This window comes from Eschscholzia californica, unplaced genomic scaffold, assembly GCF_041429995.1.
Source record: "Eschscholzia californica isolate CP2 unplaced genomic scaffold, dmEscCali1.0.p SCAF_1, whole genome shotgun sequence".
Taxonomy (NCBI): Eukaryota; Viridiplantae; Streptophyta; class Magnoliopsida; order Ranunculales; family Papaveraceae; genus Eschscholzia; species Eschscholzia californica.
Window position 1 is genome coordinate 85,136,961 of NW_028238198.1, and position 21,496 is coordinate 85,158,456.

General features: G+C 35.9%; 2 protein-coding genes and 1 long non-coding RNA gene across 3 annotated transcripts; 2 read left to right on the forward strand and 1 right to left on the reverse strand.

The window, feature by feature from the left end:
- Positions 1-2,794: 2,794 nt before the first annotated feature.
- LOC147570388 (methyl jasmonate esterase 1-like) lies at positions 2,795-6,078 on the forward strand. Its single transcript, XM_086656956.1, has 3 exons — positions 2,795-3,303; positions 4,978-5,088; positions 5,659-6,078. The coding sequence occupies exons 1-3, from the start codon at positions 2,887-2,889 to the stop codon at positions 5,950-5,952; spliced, it is 822 nt and encodes a 273-aa protein (XP_086513082.1). The 5' UTR covers positions 2,795-2,886; the 3' UTR covers positions 5,953-6,078.
- LOC147570389 (uncharacterized) lies at positions 3,090-6,148 on the reverse strand. The gene is made up of 2 exons (XR_015231415.1): positions 4,602-6,148; positions 3,090-4,524 (listed from the first exon to the last, which is right to left on the reverse strand). It is a non-coding gene; the product is annotated as an uncharacterized LOC147570389 (long non-coding RNA).
- Positions 6,149-11,881: 5,733 nt separating this feature from the next.
- LOC147570390 (methyl jasmonate esterase 1-like) lies at positions 11,882-19,596 on the forward strand. Its single transcript, XM_086672723.1, has 3 exons — positions 11,882-12,336; positions 18,230-18,340; positions 19,164-19,596. The coding sequence occupies exons 1-3, from the start codon at positions 11,920-11,922 to the stop codon at positions 19,461-19,463; spliced, it is 828 nt and encodes a 275-aa protein (XP_086528849.1). The 5' UTR covers positions 11,882-11,919; the 3' UTR covers positions 19,464-19,596.
- Positions 19,597-21,496: the final 1,900 nt, after the last annotated feature.

Sequence of the window (21,496 nt, forward strand, 5' to 3'; positions counted from 1 at the left end):
CGTGAAGGTCATGAGTTCGAAACTCAGTACTTACATTTTAAATTTTATTTATGAAGTGCTTGTGCTTTTAAGTATATGTAAATGACCGTGCATTGTTATAACAGAGTTGGAGAATGGCTTGATGGTAGAGATGGCAAGCCTCTTAGTGTTGGGAACCAGTGTGGCATGGGTTCTAACCCAACTGCCCCCCAATTTAGTTTTATTTTTTTAAAATATAATCAATTTAACTACTAACCTATATAAAATCAATTCAAATATCTTAAATCCCTACAAACTTCAATTCATCTACCCTACACTCTACAAACTTCAATTTATCTACCCTAAACTCTATAACTTCAATTCATCTACCATAAACACTACAAACTTCAATTCATCTACCCTAAACTCCTACAAACTTCAATTAATCTACTCTTAAACTCTATAAACTTCAATTCATCTACCCTAATCCCTACAAACTTTAACTCTAACCATAAATCCTACAAACTTCAACTCATCTACCCTAAAACCTAAATCCTATAAACTTCAAATCATCTATCATAAATCCTATATAATTTAATTCATCTACCCTAAACCTCTATAAACTTCAATTCATCTATCCAACTACACAATTTTCTACCTCTATATATATCTCTCATTTCTTCATCTCAAACCACACCAAAATCACTTCTCGGATTAGTTGTATAAATTTGATGAATCAACAACAACATATCACAACGGCATTAGATAGACATTCCGAGCAAACTCAAGTGGCATACCGCACTCATTTAAACGCTACCATAGAGGTTGCTCGGTATCTATTGGAACAAGGATTGGCGTTTCGCGGAAATGATGAATCTGAAACTTCACAAAATCCAGGTAATTTCATTAAACTACTAAAGCTTCTTGCTTGAAATTGTTTAGAAATTGATGCAGTTACATTTGATAATGCTGCTGGAAATTTGAAATTGGTTGCTCCTAATATTCAAAAAGATAGTGCTTATTCATGTGAGTATGAACTTACTTTTCCATTTAGTCAGGCAAATGATTAATGTTATTGGAGGATCGTGCAGGCGACAAAGTATGCTTAACATTATACAAAAAACAAAAAAAATAGAAGCAAATGAACTCGGAAACCTTATAACTAGACAAGGTTTAAATCAAGAAACAAGTCTTAAGCGATCTGGAGCTACTCGTTGGGGTTCCCACTATAACAGTTTGGCATCTTTGTTAGAACCTTTCATGTTCAGTTATGTGATGGACGTTCTTGAAGTTATTGCTACACATTCTGTTAAAGCGGATCAAAAAAGGGAAGCAATAGATTTGTTATCCAAGATGCAAACTTTTGAGTTCGTATTTTGTTTACATTTGATGAAGCTTTTGGTGGGAATAACAAATGAATTGTCACAAGTACTACAAAGAAAAGACCAAGATATTGTGACTGCAATGGATTTTGTTGAGTCATCAAAATCTAGAATCCAATATGTACGAGACCATGAGTGGTCATCGTTGGTCTGGAATGTTTGTACTTTTTGTGAAAAACATAATATTGAAGTTGTTGATCTTAATGGTTCGTACATAGTTCAAGGGAGAAGCAGAAGGAATGCACAACAAATTACAAACTTGTATCACTATCAAGTGGAGATTTTCAATACCGTTATTGATATGCAACTTCAAGAATTAAATGCTCGTTTCACTGAGAAGAATACGGAGTTGCTCCGTTGTATGGCATGTTTGAGTCCATCTAGAGATTTTGCTCTTTTTGACAAAAGTAAGTTGATGCGTCTTGCTGAATTTTATCCGTCAGATTTCAGTAGTCTTGACACTATGCTACTAAGTTCTCAGCTTGATAATTACATTTACGATATGAGGCACAATGACGATTTCTCAAATTTAGATGGAATTGGAGCTCTTGCCAGAACATTGGCGGAAACTCAGAGGGTTAAAGCATATCATCTTGTTTATTTGCTTATCACTTTAGCACTAACTTTGCCGGTTGCAACTGCCTCTGTTGAAAGAGCTTTTTCAGCTATGAAGCTCGTTAAAACACGCTTAAGAAACAGGATGAGTGATGCGTGGCTAAATGATAGTTTAGTAGTCTTTATTGAAAAAAAAAATTTAGTGAAATTGACAATGAGTCGATTATGCGAACATTTCAAAATATGAACCCTCGTAGAGGTCAATTGCGTTTGTAAACGTTGATGTATCAATATAATTAATGAATATAAGTATTTTATTAATTATTGTGTTTGCAAAAAAAAAAATTATTTAGGTATATAAATCCGCACCCCCTAAGTGAAAATTCTGGATCCGTCCCTGATTGTAGCACACTCCCTATCCACATAAGTTATTGTACAAATAAGGTCAATAAATGTACCATTTAAACTTGCATTGATTGTTTCAACAATTTCTTTTTCTTTTTTGTCGCGTTGTCGGGTGTGAGATGTGACTAAACAGGCAAGAGGAGCAGTTCAACATGGAAATCACGTTCTGGTACTTAGATATGAATTGATCACCGTACGCCTCCAACTAATGCGAGACTAATTAGCTCCAACATGGAAATCACGTTTGCTCAACTAAAGAGAATTTCATTATATTTGTTAGTCTTTTTAATGCGTTCAATATCTTCTTCTTTGCAATAACTTTCACTATCAATGATATTTTAGTTTTATCTGCCGTCTACAAGAAGAAATCATTTGTCATTTATCACTTTATTATTCTAGTATCTTCCTTCATCGAAGAGGATCAATAATATCTATGCTCTGCCAAGAGTGAATAACTGAAGGTCGGCCCACCGAGTAGGTAAAATATAGATATAGTGAGTGTCTGTTGTGGTTAAAATTAGTATAAAAACTAAAAGATTTAGTAGATACACCCATCTTCTCCGTTAAAGAGAACTAGTTACTTAAGATGGAGACGAAAGATGAAAATCAGACAGAATTGGTGATGAAGAAGAATGATCAGTCAAAAAAGAAGCATTTTGTGTTGGTTCATGGAGCTTGTCATGGGGCATGGTGTTGGTATAAACTAATACCTCTGTTAAAATCATATGGTCATCAAGTTACAGCACTTGATCTTGCAGCTTCAGGCATAAACATGAAACAAGCGAAAGAGATTCGAAAACTTCCTGAATATATTGAACCATTAATGAAGTTCATGGATGAAGTAATTAAAGAAGAAGAGAAAGTGATTCTTGTAGGTCATAGTCTCGGTGGATTGGCGATCTCTATAGTGATTGACAAGTTCCCTCACAAGGTCTCTGCTGCTGTATTTTTAACTGCCATCACGCCCGGCCCTGCTCTTAATATTCCTCAACTCTTTCAACAGGTCAGCCTAGTAGCTTAATATTCCTCTTAATATTCCTTATGGCAATTGATAGTCGGACATCTCAAGCATTGCCCCATCATTTTCTGTCTTGTCTGTGAATTATTCGGGGCGTGTTCGTGTCTATTTAAGGATATGGAACGTCACATTTTTCGTCTTCCCAAAACCACCCCTCATCGTCTTCTTCTTCACCGCCATCTCTTTTTCTCTTTCTGTTGACAACAATCCTTCCGAGCGGGACAAGAAAGTGTCCCATCCCATACTCTTGACGAGGATTTTTTTTTAGCTTCCAGCATAAGCTAGGTGAAGAAGAGTTGTCTACGACGAGGGTGATTTTAAGGCCGAGGGTCATATGCAAACGATTTTTAGGATTTTATGGACTGGTGCCTAAAACGGTGTACATACAAAAGAGACATATGCCAATAATTTGGCGGATTAGCCCACCAAACCTAGTGGGGGTCCTTGTATTTGGCCTATTAGCCCTCCAATATTTTGTCTACGTATGATGTTAATTCCATCACTAAAATAAGTTACTTCTTTGCTTATTTAAGTAGAAAAGTAAAAAAGTTAGTTTGTTAACGTGAAATCTTATGGCTTAAGTTAAAATTTGACTTCATTTTGAAATTCAAAATCTTTTGCTTTTGACTTCAAAGTTAAGTCACTTATGTCCAACACCATACACAAATATTACTTGACTATATTTTTTCTTGTCTACCTCCGCTCCACCACAGTAATTTGCACCACTAGCACCATACCTTAACCACCACCATTGGCGCACACCCACCACCACCACCATTGGCGCACACCCACCACCACCACCCCACACCTCCACCACACCATAACCACCACAACACCTCAATCACCACAACTATACCTCCACAACCACCACCATCATCACTAAGCTTCCATCACCACCACAACCATCGCCATGTCTCCACCACCACCACCACACCTCCACCACCATCATCACTAAGCTTCCACCACCACCACAACCATCACATGTCTCCACCACCACCACCACCACCACCACCACACCTCCACCACCACCATCACTAAGCCTTCACCACCATTACCACCATCACCATGTCTCCACCATCACCATCACCAAGCTTTCACCTCCACCATATCTCCACCACCACCACACATCCACCACCACATTTCCACCCCCACCACACCATAACTATCGTAACACCTCAAACACCACCACCACCACCTCCACCATATCTCCACCACCACCACACATCCACCACCACATTTCCACCCCCACCACACCATAACTACCGTAACACCTCAAACACCACCACCACCACCACCACATCATAACCACCATAACACCTGAAACGCCACCATTACCTCAAACACCACCATACTTTCACTTCCACCGCCACACCTCAACTACTAACACCATACCTCCTCCACCACCACCTTTGACATAATAGTCATCATGAAATCGTGTGAGTAAACTTAAATGGATTATTTCTATGGGGAAAGAAAAAAAAAAAATAGAAAAATGAATAATGTTGCCAAATTAACTTTTAAACTTATAAGTAACAATTTTGCCAAACTTACTTTTATACTTTTTAACTTTAATATAGCAAAAGTACTTCTACTAGAAGCAAAAGTTCTTCTACTTTTGTTTGTCAAACGACATCTTAAATTGATTTCGTATGATGACAGAGAGGCGACAGTATCTATACATTTGATGATGGGCCAGAGAATCCACCTACAACTTTTACTTTTGGCCCCAATTATACTTCATCGAATTTGTATCAGTTATCTCCACCTGAGGTACGTGTTTTTTTTCAAACATAGTATGTGATTGCCGTAGCCACATCAAGAATCGTGGCACTTGAGTTGTGGTCGTCCAACTCAAAACCAATTGGCAATGAGTGGAGAGGACCTATACTTTATATTCTTGGTTGCTAGTTACCAATTCTCCATGTCGGACTATTCTCACACGCCCCCTCACGTGTGAGGTTCTTTGAGCCTAACACGTGTGTTTTTTTCTCTTTACGGGTGACGTGGAGCACGTGTGGTTTTAAGCCTATCACATGTGGGCCTAGTTCTGATACCATGTTAAGTTTGTGGTCATCCAACTCAAAACCAATTGGCAATGAGTGGAGAGGACCTATACTTTATATTCTTGGTTGCTAGTTACCAAGTCGCCCATGTGGGGCTATTCTCACAGTTACAAAGCCTGACGATTTCTACCTTTAAAGTTCAACTCTTGATTTCTCGTCTTCTCACAATTCTGTGCCCGTGAATGCCAATCATATACCAATATTTCCCACAATGATATTATGCCTAAAGTTCAAAATGACCTAATTTTTTTATATATACATATTTTTGTTTTTTCAGGATTCGAGTCTAGCAATAATGATGATAAGGCCCGTGCCTATTTTTTACGGGGAAGAAGAAATGTCTAAGGAAAATATTGTTTCGGACCATGAGAAAAGATACGGATCAATAAATCTAGTTTATGTTATGTCTGAACAAGACAAGGCCCTAACCAAAGAATTTCAACTTGTGATGATAAAAAATTATCCATATCTCAATGACGTGAGAGAAATCACTGGGTCAGATCACATGGTTATGATCTCTAAGCCCCATGAACTTTCTGATTGCCTTCAAGATATTGCACAAGCATCCTGATATGGTGATATATATAGTAATAGTGGTGTATTATGCCATATGATAAAATAAAATAAGGCTGATGGAGGAAATGTATCATATCATGACTATGTATAAAACTTGTGGTGTGATATTATATTTGTTATTGTCTTTTTCTCAATAACCAGTTAGCTAAGGAACCATACCAAAATGAACTTTCAACAAAAAACCAAAAAAATAACATACCAAAATGAACAATGATTTGAGGGCCAAAATGATCTTAATTCCTGGCTTTGGTCTTTATTTTTGGATGTACCAATTAACTCCATATAATTCTTAGCTATTGCCTCTATATCACTAAATAATATTTTGATGAAAAGAATGTAAAACAATTTTATACTAATTTGTCACCAAACATTTCATTAAGGGAATAAGGGCGCCGAAAGAAGAAATACTAAGAGCATTCATGAATTCAAGGAAGAAGGCCAACAAGAGATGCATAAGATGCATGATCAACCTGAGCATATGATGTTATCCGTGCAAACATATTCTCGTGAAGAACTAACTCAACCACTAGAATTTCAGCTGCAAATTTCATCATTCTAACGCAAAGTTCCGCTCTTTAAACCATCATAGCTTCGTCAACAACAACTACATACGTCTAAAACAAGTCATTTATCCTTAAATCAGCCTTTGTTTCTCCAGGGTACAAAATTTTATTTGGTTGGTTCAATTATGTGTGAAAACGATTTTTCGATAGAAAATAAAGTGAGAAAATTATGAATTATTTTGTCTTTGTCATAACCTTTCTGTTTTGTTATATAGATTATATATATGGCGACGCTTTGTAGAGAAAAAAAAAGTTCCAGGATACAGAGTTTCAAACAAAAATTATTTTTTTTGACAAATTCTTTCTAAGGTGCAGAATTTAAGAAAAACAAAACATCTTTTCACTCGTCTCCTACCACTAACTTCGGCTGCCACCACGACCATTAATTTTCTCTTATGTTTTTCTTCTTCTCTCCTTCCACCACTACCACCTCTATTTGTTTGTATTCTCTCTCATTTTTTCTTTATCTTTTCAATCCTCTCTCTATCTACTTCGTATGTATTTCGCAAGAAAATCGGTCTGGTTACGAGAAATCTAGTAATAAAAGATAGTAAACATTAGAGTTTAGGGTTTAGGGAAAAGATAAAAAATATATAAAACACAAGGAGTAAAAAAGAAAAAAAGTGAAAAAAGAAAATGGGCCCAACTCGAAAAGAACCGGCCTAAGCTGATGGGCTTAGATGGAAGTCCAGGCCGGCACAGAGACTAGACTCGGATTGACCTGGCACGTCTTCCGTACCGGTTGGGCATATTATAGACCGACTTTTTAAACACCACTAATTTGCTCTAAGTTATTCATTTTTCACACAATCTTTTTTCTTTCGAAATACCCAAAATGATTGTGGAAGATAGGATTTGACTCAAAATAATAGTACTTTTTTTCTGCCTCATGAAATAAAAAACTAATGTCCCATTCGCTTTTTATATTCAAAATTCTAGCTAACAACATATATTTCATGGTGTTTATAAAACTCTTTCATTTATGAAATTTCTTACAGAAACCCATTGCTATCAGAAATAAACCAAATGGATCTGCGTTTACTTATTATAGAAGAGTAGTTGATAAATAATAAGAATATGGAAAGATACGACTTCACAATATATTTCGTGACATATCTAAGAAATCTTGTCGCTAAAATGGCTATTATGAGTCTAACATTATCCTAATTCTTCTGTAAGAACATCTATAATGCAAGACTAATTTGAAAAAGACAATGATGTTCAATGGGAACCTCACTGGCAAACTCACAAGTAACATCCTCCTGATGTTACCTAAATACCTGTCAAATCTATATATCTAGATCCAAAACCTGGTCTTCTCTATTCTCTAAGGCTGCGGTTTTGGGGAATAAAATAATTCTCCGGAGAATAAAAATTTAGTACATAAATATTGACTCATGGACATATTTTTCTTTAAGTCCAAAAATTGGGTTGATCGAACATTGCCCCTTAATCTTCATCTTACTTCTCTCTATCTCTCTCTCTCACTGTCTCTCACCATCTCTCTCTTATTGTCTTATTCTTTCCCTCTTATTCTCTTAGTCTCTCTCTCGCGACTCCTCATTGTTTATCTCTCTATTGCTCTCATTATCTATGTCTCTCGATCTTTCATTATTTTTCTCTTAATCTCTCACTGTTTCTTAATCAATCTCTCACTGTTTCTCAATCAATCTCTCATGTTTCCCTCTCTCTCTCTCTCTCTCTCTCTCTCTCTCGCACAGACATTGTTCCAACAAAGGAAATTGTTCACTTCGTCAGAATTTGACATCGAAGAGGTTTCTGGTGAGATCTTCCTCGACGATTTCGTGGCCACGAAAATTTCATGTCTACAAAACGTTTTGTGACGATGACCATTTCGTGGATACAAAATGTTTTGTGGCCCACGAAAATTTCGTGTCTACAAGACGTTTTGTGACGATGATCATATCGTGGCCACAAAACATTTTATGGCCATGACCATTTCGTGGCTATAAAACGTTTAGTGGCTACAAAACGTTTCGTGGCTACGAACTCTGTTATTTCCACACAAACCGAGAGAGAGAGAGAGAGACTGCGAGAAAGATAAAGAAATGTATACACCGAGATAAATAACGGGGTGATCTACAATGAAAGAGAGTGAGAGATCTAGAGTGTGAACGACATAGAGTTAGTTATTGAGAGATATATAGAGAAATGAAAGCAACAAGAGAGAGAGAAAGAGAGAGAGAGAGAGAGAGAGAGAAAGAGAGAGAGAGAGAGAAAGAAAGAGAGAGAGAGAGAGGGTAACAGTGAGTTAAAGAGGAGAAGAGAGGAAAGACAATGGTGGTGGTGTAAACTTGTGGTGGTGAAGGGGATAAAGAAGATGAAGATTAGGGGGCAATGTTAGATCAAATGAATTTTTGAACTAAAATAAAATATTCCCCCAAAAATGTACAAAAAAATATGGATTCCTTAGAGAATTTATTCCCCGGAGATTATTCTTTATTCACCAAAGTCGCGGCCTTCTCTACCCTTTCATTGAACTCTACAACTCTCATTCTATTTAACAAAACAAATTTAATCTCATCTTTAGTCACGGTAAAAGCTTGTACTCCATCAGTCCATTGGTTACGATTCATTAGCAGGGAAAGTTCCTTACCACTAGGGGATGAGGCAATTTCAAGAAGCAAGAGGTTGAAAACCTTCACATAGCTCAACAGGTCGATAACGTTGACATAAAATTGAAAATCATGGAGGTCCCATGTTCGATTCTCAGATGAGATGGATTCTATGGTTTATTGAATTTGGATTATTAAGGTATAGATAATGTAATAAACTAGGGTATAGCCCGTGCCCGTAGGTCACGGAAATTTCTATATTTATGCTATACAAAATTGTCAAATATTTTGGTCTAATACAGATATTGAAGTAATAAAAATATATTAAAAATAATAACCTAGATTATATTGAGTTGTTTGAAGGGAAAAAAGAGGAAAGAAAGAAAAATAGTTAGAGAGTTTATAGGGAGTGGGTAGTTAAATATCTATCTTTTCAAAGACTCTTTAAAATGAAGGGTCATGATTTACAAAAGAAAATTGGACGATCGAAATTTATAAACCAAATTTATGACATGACACCAAAACCTATGTTATTTGTTATATAGATTTGTCGGGTTCTTTCATTATCAGTTTAACTTAGGCAGTTATAGTGCTTATCACAATTTATATTTTGTTTGGTTAAAAACTCAATATTCTTTACAAAGCTCTTGCAAGTTGTTGTATAATTCTGTTAAGGTATTGCAGGTTGTTGCAGGGTCGTGGCTGAGAATTCGGAGGCCCTGTGCCAAATTTGAATTTGAGTTTCGTAAAATACAAAGTTACAAATAAAAATGAATTAAAATCCAAGATAATTTAACATTTGATAGATGAAAATCATAATGAATCCAATGTATTTCGAAGAAAGTAATTATCGGAAGAAAACAAATTCATTTCAAATTTTTTTTGTTATACAAATCGAGTCTAAGAATCCACAATTACTTGTGAACAATAAAATTTTGTTTATTATAACTTAGATTATACATTTGTAACTATAACACAATGAAATGTTAAACTGTTATAGATTGTATGCATTTCAATATGATATCATGTTGAATATTTGGTTGTCAAATTGTTAAATATGAAAAAGGCTCTTCATCAAAAAAAAAATATGACAAAGGCTAATTTGCATAAAATTGAGAAGAAATATGGATTTAATTAAGAATTGATCTCACAAAAAATTGATAAAAAAAAGTGTTTAGGAGGCCGAGGGGACTTGAACTCGAGTCACTTGCATCGATAATAGTATGAGTTACCAGCTGAACTAACCAACCTCACATTTTGCTTACATAGCTCTAGGTCTTTACTTCTACTTACTTAAATCTCTAAAGGAAGTGGGCCCTTAACAGTGGGGGGCCCAGTGCGAGCGCCCTGCCCGCACTGGGCCTTCTACGGGCCTGGGTTGTTGTGAACTCTTGTAAAGTTGTTGCAAACCTCTTGCAAAGCTGTTAGAAAATAAGAGAATACTAGAGAAATGAAGACTAAAAAGTATTGAGGGATCATTTTTCCAAACAAAAAAATTTATAGAGAGTAGTTGTTGATCCTTAGGTCTTTATCTTCTCGATTTTTTATGCTATCCTAGATCCTTCATGTTATTTACATACGTCATTGATAATATCGACGCGCTAATTTGTGGTTACTACTCTATTTATGTTTCATTGTCATTGGGAACCAAGAAATATTTATCAAACATAAATTATTGTGTAAATAAGGTCAACAATTGTACCTCACATATTTTTCTTTCTTTTTTGTCATTTTATGTCCATGTGATTGAAAATGTGATATAAAGCGAACCAAAGATCTCTTTAGATACGTTCTGGGAAGTTTGGGCCCATAGCAGTCAAAACTCAAAACGGTTTTCTATCCCGATTTGACAGAGGTTTTCATGTCAGTTGTCAAATAATTCTTATTTCAAGGACATCTTGAGTTCAATTCCTCCCATAACCACATTTAAGAATTTTCTCCCACCATACTTTACATAGGTCTCCCAAATGTTTGTGTTGGCTCTGGATACGATCAACTTCAATAATTGTCATTTCAAAGACATCTTAGTCCTTAGACCTGTATAAAGACTCTCAACGTCATCCTATGGGTATATTTATACATACTTATACCTCAATTTTAATAAATCATAGATTTTCACTTCCATAAAAATCGAACTTTGTTAAGCCTTAGACTATAATTTTGTGATTGTGATCTTGAATTTGGGCCTAAAATCATTTCCGACGGCATATTGTATAGAGCAGCCCTTAATTTCGACAACTTTCCGCCAGTAAGAGAACCGTCAGAAATAACTCTCCCCGACGGCATTTACCACTTTTCCAAGGTTTGCTGTCGTAAGAAATAGTCTTCATTTTTGTGGTGTGATCATGAATTTGGGTCTGACTTTCTCACCCGGAAAGTTAGTTCAAAGGTCCCATTTTATCTTACACTTCTATCTGAATTGATCACCATGCTTCCAATTAATGTGAGACTAATTAGCTCCAACATGGAAATCACATTAGCCCAGCTAAGTGAGGTCACTTTATCTTTTAGTCTTTCATTTGTGTTCAATATCTTCTTCTTTGCAAAAACTTCCACTATTAATGATATTTTACTTTTATCTACAAAAGAGAAGAAATCATTTATCACTCTATAGTTTTGATTTCCTTTCACCATCACCATTATAGAGCACAATAAGAATATTAAACTCTGCCTAGAGTAAATAATTAATGCAAGTTGGTCCATCGAGTAGGCTAAAATTGCTATAAGAGCTAGTATAAATATAGTGAGAGTTTTTGGTGATTAATTAGTACAAGAAACTAAAGCTTTATCTTCTCCAATAAAAAGAGCAAATAAAGAAATCAGATGGAGGAGATGAAAGATGAAAATCAAACCGAATTGGTGAAGAATCAGAATGAGTCGAAAAAGAAACATTTTGTGTTGGTTCATGGAGCTTGTCATGGGGCATGGTGTTGGTATAAACTGATACCTTTGTTAAAATCATATGGTCATGAAGTTACAGCAATTGACCTTGCAACTTCCGGTATAAACTTGAAACAAGCAAAAGATGTTCCAACATATTCTGAATATGTTGAACCATTAATGAAGTTCATGGATGAAGTAATTAAAGAAGAAGATAAAGTGATTCTTGTAGGTCATAGTTTGGGTGGATTGGCAATCTCTAAAGTTATTAACAAGTTTCCTCACAAGGTCTCTGCTGTTGTATTTGTAACTGCTGTCACGCCTGGCCCTGCTCTTAGTATGCCTCTCATCTTTCTAGAGGTTAGCTTACCTCTCTCACCTCTTAATATTCCTTTATAACAATTGATAGTGGGGCATCTCAAGCATTGCCCCATCATTTTCCTCTTCGCGAAACCACCGGGCCCATCACCTTCTTCTCAATTTACTAATTGCTTTCGATTCTCATTAGTAAAACTATTCAATTATTACAAGTGTTTATATAGACTTGTAGAGAGAGAAAGATGGAAGAAAGAGAGAGAAAACTGTTAGAGGTTTGTTACAAGTAGTTATAACCGAAAATAACAAACTAAAACAAACTAAAGTTATTATCCAGTGTTACTCTTCATGATCAGGTGCTTCGCCTGCTTGTTAAGCTTGATAAGCTCTATTACCCCCCTTCAAACTGAAGTTGTCTTAGAGAAAACTTTCAGTTTGTCTCTGAGGGAACCAAATCTCGGACTGGGCAAAGCTTTAGTAAATGTATCAGCAGGTTGAAGATGAGTGGAGATATATCGAAGGCACAGCTGTTTAGAGGTAACCAACTCTCGGATGAAGTGGAAGTCTAATGCCAAATGCTTGATCTTCGAATGAAACACTGGGTTTGAAGCCAAAGAAAGAGCTGAGACATTATCACACCAAATTTGTGGTGGAGTGTTGAGATTGACTCCAAGATCTTTTAAGAGAGAGCATATCCAAATTGCTTCAGCTGCGGATTGAGCTAAAGCCCTATACTCAGCTTCAGTCGAGGAGCGAGAAACAGTTGGCTGCTTCTTGGCAGACCAACTGACTGGATTTCCAGCTAGGTAGATGACAAAGCCACCAGTGCTTCTACTATCGAACGAGCTTCCAGCCCAGTCAGCATCAGTGAACACATCCAAATTAAAACAAGAAGACTTTGTAATATGAATACCAAACTGAATTGTTCCTTTGAGATACCTAAGTATCCTCTTGGCTGCCTGATAATGAACATTAGTTGGTTTGTGCATGAATTGACAAACTTGACTAACAGCAAAGCTGATATCAGGTCGTGTCCAAGTTAAATATTGGAGAGCACCTACAAGACTTCTATAAGGAGTAGGATCAGTCAATAGATCATCATCATTAGGAGCCAATTTTGCAGTAGTGGCAAGAGGAGAGGAGCAAGGTTTAGCACCATCCATCTTGGTCTTTTGTAAGAGATCAATGATGTATTTTGACTGTGTAAGAGTGATACCATTTGCATCTCGAGAGACTTCCAATCCCAAGAAGTAGTGTAAGGGACCCAAATCCTTCATGGAGAAAGTGTTATGAAGTTGCTGAATTATCTTGGAGCACTCATTTTTGGGACTTCCTGTGATGAGAATATCATCAACATAGACAAGTATATATACCATATGTCCCTGATGACAATAAGTAAATAATGAAGAATCAGAAGAGGATTTGGAGAGTCCAATCTCAAGAAGACAATCAACCAATTCTTCATACCAAGCTCGAGGAGCTTGTTTCAGACCATAGAGAGACCTATGAAGCTGACAGACATGGTTGGGTTTGGAAGGATCTTGAAAGCCTGGTGGTTGTGTCATGAAGACAGTTTCCTTTAGATGTCCATGAAGGAATGCATTACTAACATCAAGTTGTCTGATTTCCCAATCATTTTGAACAGCTAAGGTAAGAAGAACTCGAATAGTAGTTGGTTTAGCCACTGGACTGAATGTTTCTGTGAAATCTACCCCCTCTCTTTGATGAAATCCTTTGGCAACCAGTCGAGCTTTGTATCTTTCAATGGAACCATCCGAGTTTTGCTTGATTTTAAATACCCACTTACATCCCACTAGATTTTGATCAGGTGAGGAAGGAACTAGAGACCAAGTTCCTGACTTTTCTAATGCCTTGAATTCATCACACATAGCTGCACGCAACTTGGGATCTTTATTAGCTTGTGTGAAGCAGGTAGGGGTTGGAGGTAGAGAAGTAGCTAGAAGAATAGGTGAAATGGGATGAAGGGTAGAGAGATTATAGGCTTTTGGTTTAAAAATACCAGATTTAGCTCTTGTTTGCATAGGATGAATGGAATGAGAATGGGTTGAAGGGTCATTTGTAGAAATAGGTTCATTTGTAGAAATAGGTTCATTTGTAGAAATAGGAGAAGGCTCAATTGATGGAGTACTTGCTATAGGGTCATTGAGTTGAATATGTGCAGTAGGTGAAATAGGTTCGTTGGGTGCAATAGGAGAAATAGGTTCCATGGGTGGAATAGGGGTATTGGGTAGAATAGGTATAGTGGATGGAACAAGGATACTTGGTGGAGATGGAGAATGTGCAGAATGATGAGATGATGTAGTGGGAGATTTAGATATGTGAGCATAAGGGAAGGATGATTCATTGAACACAACATGCCTAGAAACAAAAACCCTGCCAGATTTGGGATCAAGACACCTATAGCCTTTTTGAACATCACAATAACCAAGAAACACACATTCTTTGCTTCTAGGAGCTAATTTGTGAGAAGAGTAAGGTCTAAGCCATGGAAAGCAGGCACAACCAAAAACTTTAAGAGATTGATAGTCAGGGGTAGTGTTAAACAACTTCTGAAAGAGAGAGATGAACTGAATTGATTTTGTGGGAAGTCTGTTGATCAAGTAGTTAGAAGTCTTGAGAGCTTCTAACCAGAATTGGTCAGGAAGTGAGGATTGAATAAGAAGGGTACGAGTGACATCTAGTAAATGGTTGTGTTTAGCCTCAGCAGCCCCATTTTGTTCTGGGGGTGTGAGGACATGTCATTTGGTGGGTAATGCCTGCTTCTTGAAGAGAAAGTTTAAATGATTGATGAAGGAACTCTCCTCCACCATCTGTTCTAATACACTTTATTTTCAACCCAAGACTATTCTCAATATTATTCTTGAAAGAAATAAATGTTTGTCTGAAATCAGACTTAGCAAATAAAGGAAATACCCAACAATACTTAGACCAATCATCTATGATATTCACATAGTACTTTAGCCACTTACAGATGGTACAGGTGCAGGACCCCATAGGTCAATATGCAACAATTCTAAAGGAACATGTGATTTTGTGATAGAAGAGTGAAAAGGTATTTTCTTACTCCTGCCTAGTTGACACTCAGTACAGAATATAGGATGCATTGGTTTATTAGCAGAAAACAAAATGTCTCTTAATCTTTGAAGAGCTTGAAAAGAGGGATGACCCAGTCTTTGATGCCAGATGTCTTCATCAGACTTCTGAGCACTAAGAGCTTTATTGTGTTGATTGAATTGGGAGGACAGATCTATAGGTAGAGACCACCTTCAGTTGGCCCTTGGAAAAGTGTCTTGTCTGAGTGCAAATCCTTCACATAAAACCCAAAAGGATCAAATGTTAAGGAACACTGGTTATCTGTGGTGAATTTGTGAACAGATAGAAGATTGTGGGAGGCCTTAGGAACTCTAAGAACATTAGAAAGTTTAAAATGATGATTATTCTTTATAAATGAAGTATGACCAGTATGAGTGATAGACATACCTTGGCCATTAGCTGTAGCTATTTGGTCTTGACCATTGAACTCAGTAGAAGTATTGAGTTGATTGAGATTGGGAGTAATATGATTAGTAGCTCCTGAGTCAGCATACCATGGATTATGCCCAAAAATGTCAGCTGAAGCTAACATAGCAGATAGATTGTTAGGAGGTGATCAACCTTGATAAGAGAAGTTAATTCGATGATAGCATTCAATGGCTGTATGTCCAGTCTTATGACAGATTTGACATATTGGTCGATCATGTGAAGAAGATGAATTCGAATTGTTGTGATTGTATTGATAATTAGATCTGCCATAACCTTGGCTTCTTCCACTGTGATTGCCTCTTCCATTATTATTGAAAGCTCTTCCATAGCCTCGACCTATTCCATTTTGAAATTGATGATGACCATAACCTCTGCCATATGTTTGGCCTCTTCCTGAATTAGGCTGATTTTGAATCAATAAAGCTTGATTATTGATGATTTGATTTCTCTTGAGTTTTTCATTAATCATAATTTCTTCACTTATTAGAAGATTATGAAGTTCTGCTATAGTGACTGGAGGATTTCTGATTCGAATAGCAGATGCAAAAGAATCATACTCAGATGGTAATCCTCTCAAAATTGACACTATCACTTTATTTTTGCTAGCAGGACTACCAGAAGCTGCTAATTTATCACAAATGTGCTTGATCTGACCAAGAAATTCAGGAATTGAAGAAGTATTCTTCTTACACTCGCGAAGTTGATCTTGAAGTTGAATTATATGAGCTGTTGATGAAGTAGAGAACGATTCTTCAAGATTCTTCCAGAGTTCTGCAGATGTTGAAGTTCCAACTACATATGGAATCACTGAGTCTGAAAGTGTCTGACGCAGCGGAAAACTAATAAAAGAGTCTTAGATCTTCGTCTAAAGACTATAGAACGAAATTGATAACAAGAATACTAAAATACTGAATTTTATTGATTGAATGAATGACTGAAACAACTTCTAAGCCCTCTTTATATAGACCTAGGGTTTCCTAATCTTGGTCAAACTCCAATAGCAACTCCTAATAAAATAAAATACTAGAATAGTAGTAATCCTAAACTGATAACAATTCCAAAAATAGAAAAAAACTAGTAAAAGTTCGTTTTGAGGCCCTAAACGATGAAATTTGCCCCTCAAAGTGGATCCGTTGTGACGAAGCTACAACGAATGACCGGAACGCTATTTCGCACCATCCCTCAAAATTTCGTCCAATTCCGACACCCGTAGCTTCGGTTTTGGCCGTTTTAGTCTGTCACCTTTGAATTTAGCCGCTTCTATTTCATCCATGTATTTCTCAGCCAATTCCTCTACATCAGTGTCGAATTAATCCAAATTAGAAGAGTTTGATCCTCTTCTATCCAGTCAATATAATCTTGATTGATTATATTGTTGATTCGTCTATCTTCATCACAAAATTTATCTGGACAAGGTCTAGTACCATCAACTAGATCTAACACTTTATATTTCCTTAAGATTGGAAGAAACATGGCTTTCCATGCAAGATAGTTGTCTGATTGAAGTTTAATCGGAATCGCATTTCCCATAGAATTGATAGAGAGAGATGTGATCTTAGGTGTTTCCATTTGATTTTGCAGAGAGTTGAATTTTCGAAGAAGAAGAAGATGAAAGAAGAAGATGAAAGAAGAAGATGAGTTGATGAAGACGAAGTTTCTAGTGAGAGAAAGTTCAATGGAGATTTAGAAATTAAGAGAAGAAAAGAGAGAACCTAGCTCTGATACCATAATTGCTTTCGATTCTCATTAGTAAAACTATTCAATTATTACAAGTGTTTATATAGACTTGTAGAGAGAGAAAGATGGAAGAAAGAGAGAGAGAAAACTGTTAGAGGTTTGTTACAAGTAGTTATAACCGAAAATAACAAACTAAAACAAACTAAAGTTATTATCCAGTGTTACTCTTCATGATCAGGTGCTTCGCCTGCTTGTTAAGCTTGATAAGCTCTATTATTTACCACCATCATCTTCTCTCCGATCTCTTTCTGCCGACAACATCCTTTCGTCTGGGACGAGAAAACGTCCCAGCTGATACCCTCGACGAGGTCAAGGATTTTTTTTTTTTTTTATGGTTTTCCTTCCATCATAAGCAAGCTAGCGAAGAAGTTGTCGACAATAGAAGACTTCTCTATCGCCAGACAACAGAGAGTGACTTTAGGGTCAGGGGTCATTTAAAATGATTTTTTGAACTACGTGGTTAATTTTAATATATAAAGTTTCATGGACTGGAATGTAAAATTGTATCTAAATAAAAAAAAAGACACGTGCCTATAAAGGGTATCACTCTAAACCAAGTGAGGGTCCTTGTACGTGACCAAAAACTATTAGCCCCACAAAATTTGTTTAAGTAAAATGATTATTCTGTCACTAATAAATGGATTTCGTAAAATAACAGAGAGGTGACAGTATCTATACATTTGATAATGGGCCAGAGAATCCACCTACGACTATGACTTTTGGCCCCAATTTTATTTCATCGGATCTGTATCAACTATGTCCACCTGAGGTACGTAGTTTTTTCAAACATTTTAAATTTAGTTGTGAAGAAAATTAAGCTCAGAATGCCGAGAACTTGGTAGTAGTTAAGTACATATTCATGTGACTGACCTCCACACCGAAGATCAAGGCGCTTGAGTTTAAGCTTCGTTACAGAGCCAGGCGTAGGGGTGTACACGAGCCGAGCTCTTAACGAGTTGTTCGAGCTCGGCTCGACTAGTGCTCGTGCTCGACTCGAATATTAACGAGCCCGAGCTTAACATGAGCTCAAAATCAAGCTCGTTTACATAAACGAGCCGAGCTTGAACATTCTTTCGTGTATCACGAGCTACTCGTGAACAGCTCGTTTAACATACTCTTATAATAGTATAGTACATAATTACGTATTAGTATTGAAACTAGTACATGAAATATCAACCATTAAAACATTATCGGAATATGAATCATTAATCATTATTATTGTATGTGACAAATGATCATTGAAGTATTTTGATGATTTAGAAAGTTTTAATTTGAAGTATTTTGATAAACGAGCTTAAAACAATGCGAGCTCGAGTTCGAGCTCGAGCTCTTTCAAACTTATACGTACCGAGCTTGAACAAGTGGACAATTACTCGAACGAGCTCGAGCTCGACAGTCAAATACACGAACCGAGCTTGAACATCTTACTACTCTGCTCGGCTCGACTCGAGTACACCCCTAGCCAGGCGGTTTCTGCCAAGAAGAAAAAGTTAAACTCAGTGATTGTTTGTCTTCTTACAATTATGTATGTGGACATGAATACCAATCATATACCAATCGCTCCCACAACTATATATATATATGTATTTCAGGATTGGAGCCTAGCAACGATGTTGATGAGACCCGTGCGTGTATTTCATGGGAATGGAGAAGAAGAAATGTCTAAGGAAAATATTGTGTCGAGCCATAAGAAAAGATACGGATCAATAAATGTAGTTTATGTTATGTCTGAACAAGACAAGGCCCTAACCAAGGAATTTCAACTTGTGATGATAAAGAATTATCCATATTTCGATGAACTGAGAGAAATCATTGGGTCAGATCACATGGTTATGATCTCTAAGCCCCATGAACTTTCTGCTATCCTTCGAGACATTGTACAAGCATCCTGAAATATATATATGGTGATGTATTATGCCATATGATAAAATAAAATAAGGGTGATCGAGGAAACATATCAGATCGTGACTGTGTAAAACTTGTGGTGTGTAATAGTATGCGATATTACGTTATTTTGTTGTGTGATAATAATATGCGACATTATATATTTTATTTTGTTGTGTGATATTATATATTTTATTTTGCTGTTTTGTTTTCAATAGCCGGTTAGCTAATGAACCATATGAAAATGAACAACCGTTTTCCGGTATAAGAGGATCGAGGTCTGACTAAGAGCCGACTCACCAAGATGAAATAAAATGGAGCTCAATCAAACTTAAGACTAAGTGAGAAAAAGGTGTACATATGGTGTAATGAATAAATGAGCCATTGAGTGGTGCCTATAAAACTAAATAGGTTGTTAGAAAATGGATAAGGTGCCATTGAGAAAGTTGCTAGAAATAACAGACTTTAACTAACTTGTATTTGCTCTCTCTAGGAATACTGAATTCTCTCTCTCTCTCTCTCAACATATACAATTAAGAATTTCCTCTGATCTAAATTCCTGGGTTGGTCTTTATCATTGGATGTATCCATTAAGAATTTTTTGGGCTTATAGACAAAAACACGGGCTCTAATAGACACTTACTCCTCTCTAATCCTATAAAGAGTTTCAAAACCAAAATATTAATATAAATGGATATCTAGTCTATTTGTATCCATCTCGAGAGAAAACACAAATCCCTAGAAAACATAATAAATCTTAATACCTAAACTAACCTTCCTTATATATAAAAACAGATTTATCTTCAAAATTCCTAAATATCTTTTTCCATTTTTATGTCCCACCTTCTCTCTTCAATCACGTTTCCAAAGTAACCTATATTCAATAACCGAAACCTGTTTATTTTCTCTCTCTAAATCTGAATCATCTGATAATCCTCCATTAAACTCAGAAAGTTTGTTTCCTCTTCATTAGAGCAGCTGTAAACACCTCTGTTAAATCAGATTTAATATTGCTTTTCAGGTAATGTTAAAGGCTTTGGTTTCTTCTTTTCTGTTTAATGCTTTTCATCTGTATCTTTAACTTTGTTCATGGATTTCATTATAATCAAATTTCTCTCTGTATCATCTAATCAAATCTTCATCATTATTCAGTATTTTCTCTCTCTAAGATTCATAACCGATTTTATGATGTTAATGTTAAATCCGTTTTTACAATTCATTTTATTCGATTAAGAAGTGTTTGTCTCTATGTATTTTGTTACTTTTTAGTAGTTTTAGGTTATAAATTTTGATTTTTAGATCATTTTTTCAAATCTTCATCAAGGTTTTCGAACAATTTTTTATGCAGAGAAGATCTAGTACGATTTGTTATAACTGAATGCAAACAATATATAATTTAAAATAAATTACGGATCGTTTACAATAAATTACATATCATTTTTGATCCAGAGTAGATCTAGTACGATTTGGTTGTAACAGAATGTAAACGATATATAATTTACACGACATTACATGATGTTTACTGAACATAACACATACATAACGCAAACATCTTCTGTACGATGTTTTTATAACAGAATGTAAAATAATTTGTTACAAATTATATATACTTTATAAATAATATCAAAAACATCTTATAAATTTGCATAAATTATATATAATTTATTCAACATTACGCGTATTTTTTTCCCAAAATAGTTGTCGTGTATAGTACAATAAATGTTCCAAAAATTATATGTAATTTATTGCACATTATACACATTTTTTCACATAACACTGACCTTGTGATTCAAACTAGAGTTATGTTTGTCTCCTAACACATTATGAAGTTTAACAAACAGTATGCATAATTTATTACATTATAAATGTCGTTTCTAGTAAATTATATGTTTTGCTGACAAATGTATATGTTTTCTTTTTGTAGTTTTGCTGTTACTTGTGGAATTTCCTAGAATCATCCAATCTAAGTAAGACCACAAAACTAAAATCTGATGGCTGGGATAAAATATTTACTGAAGTTGGTCATTTGTTTCCTGGTGGT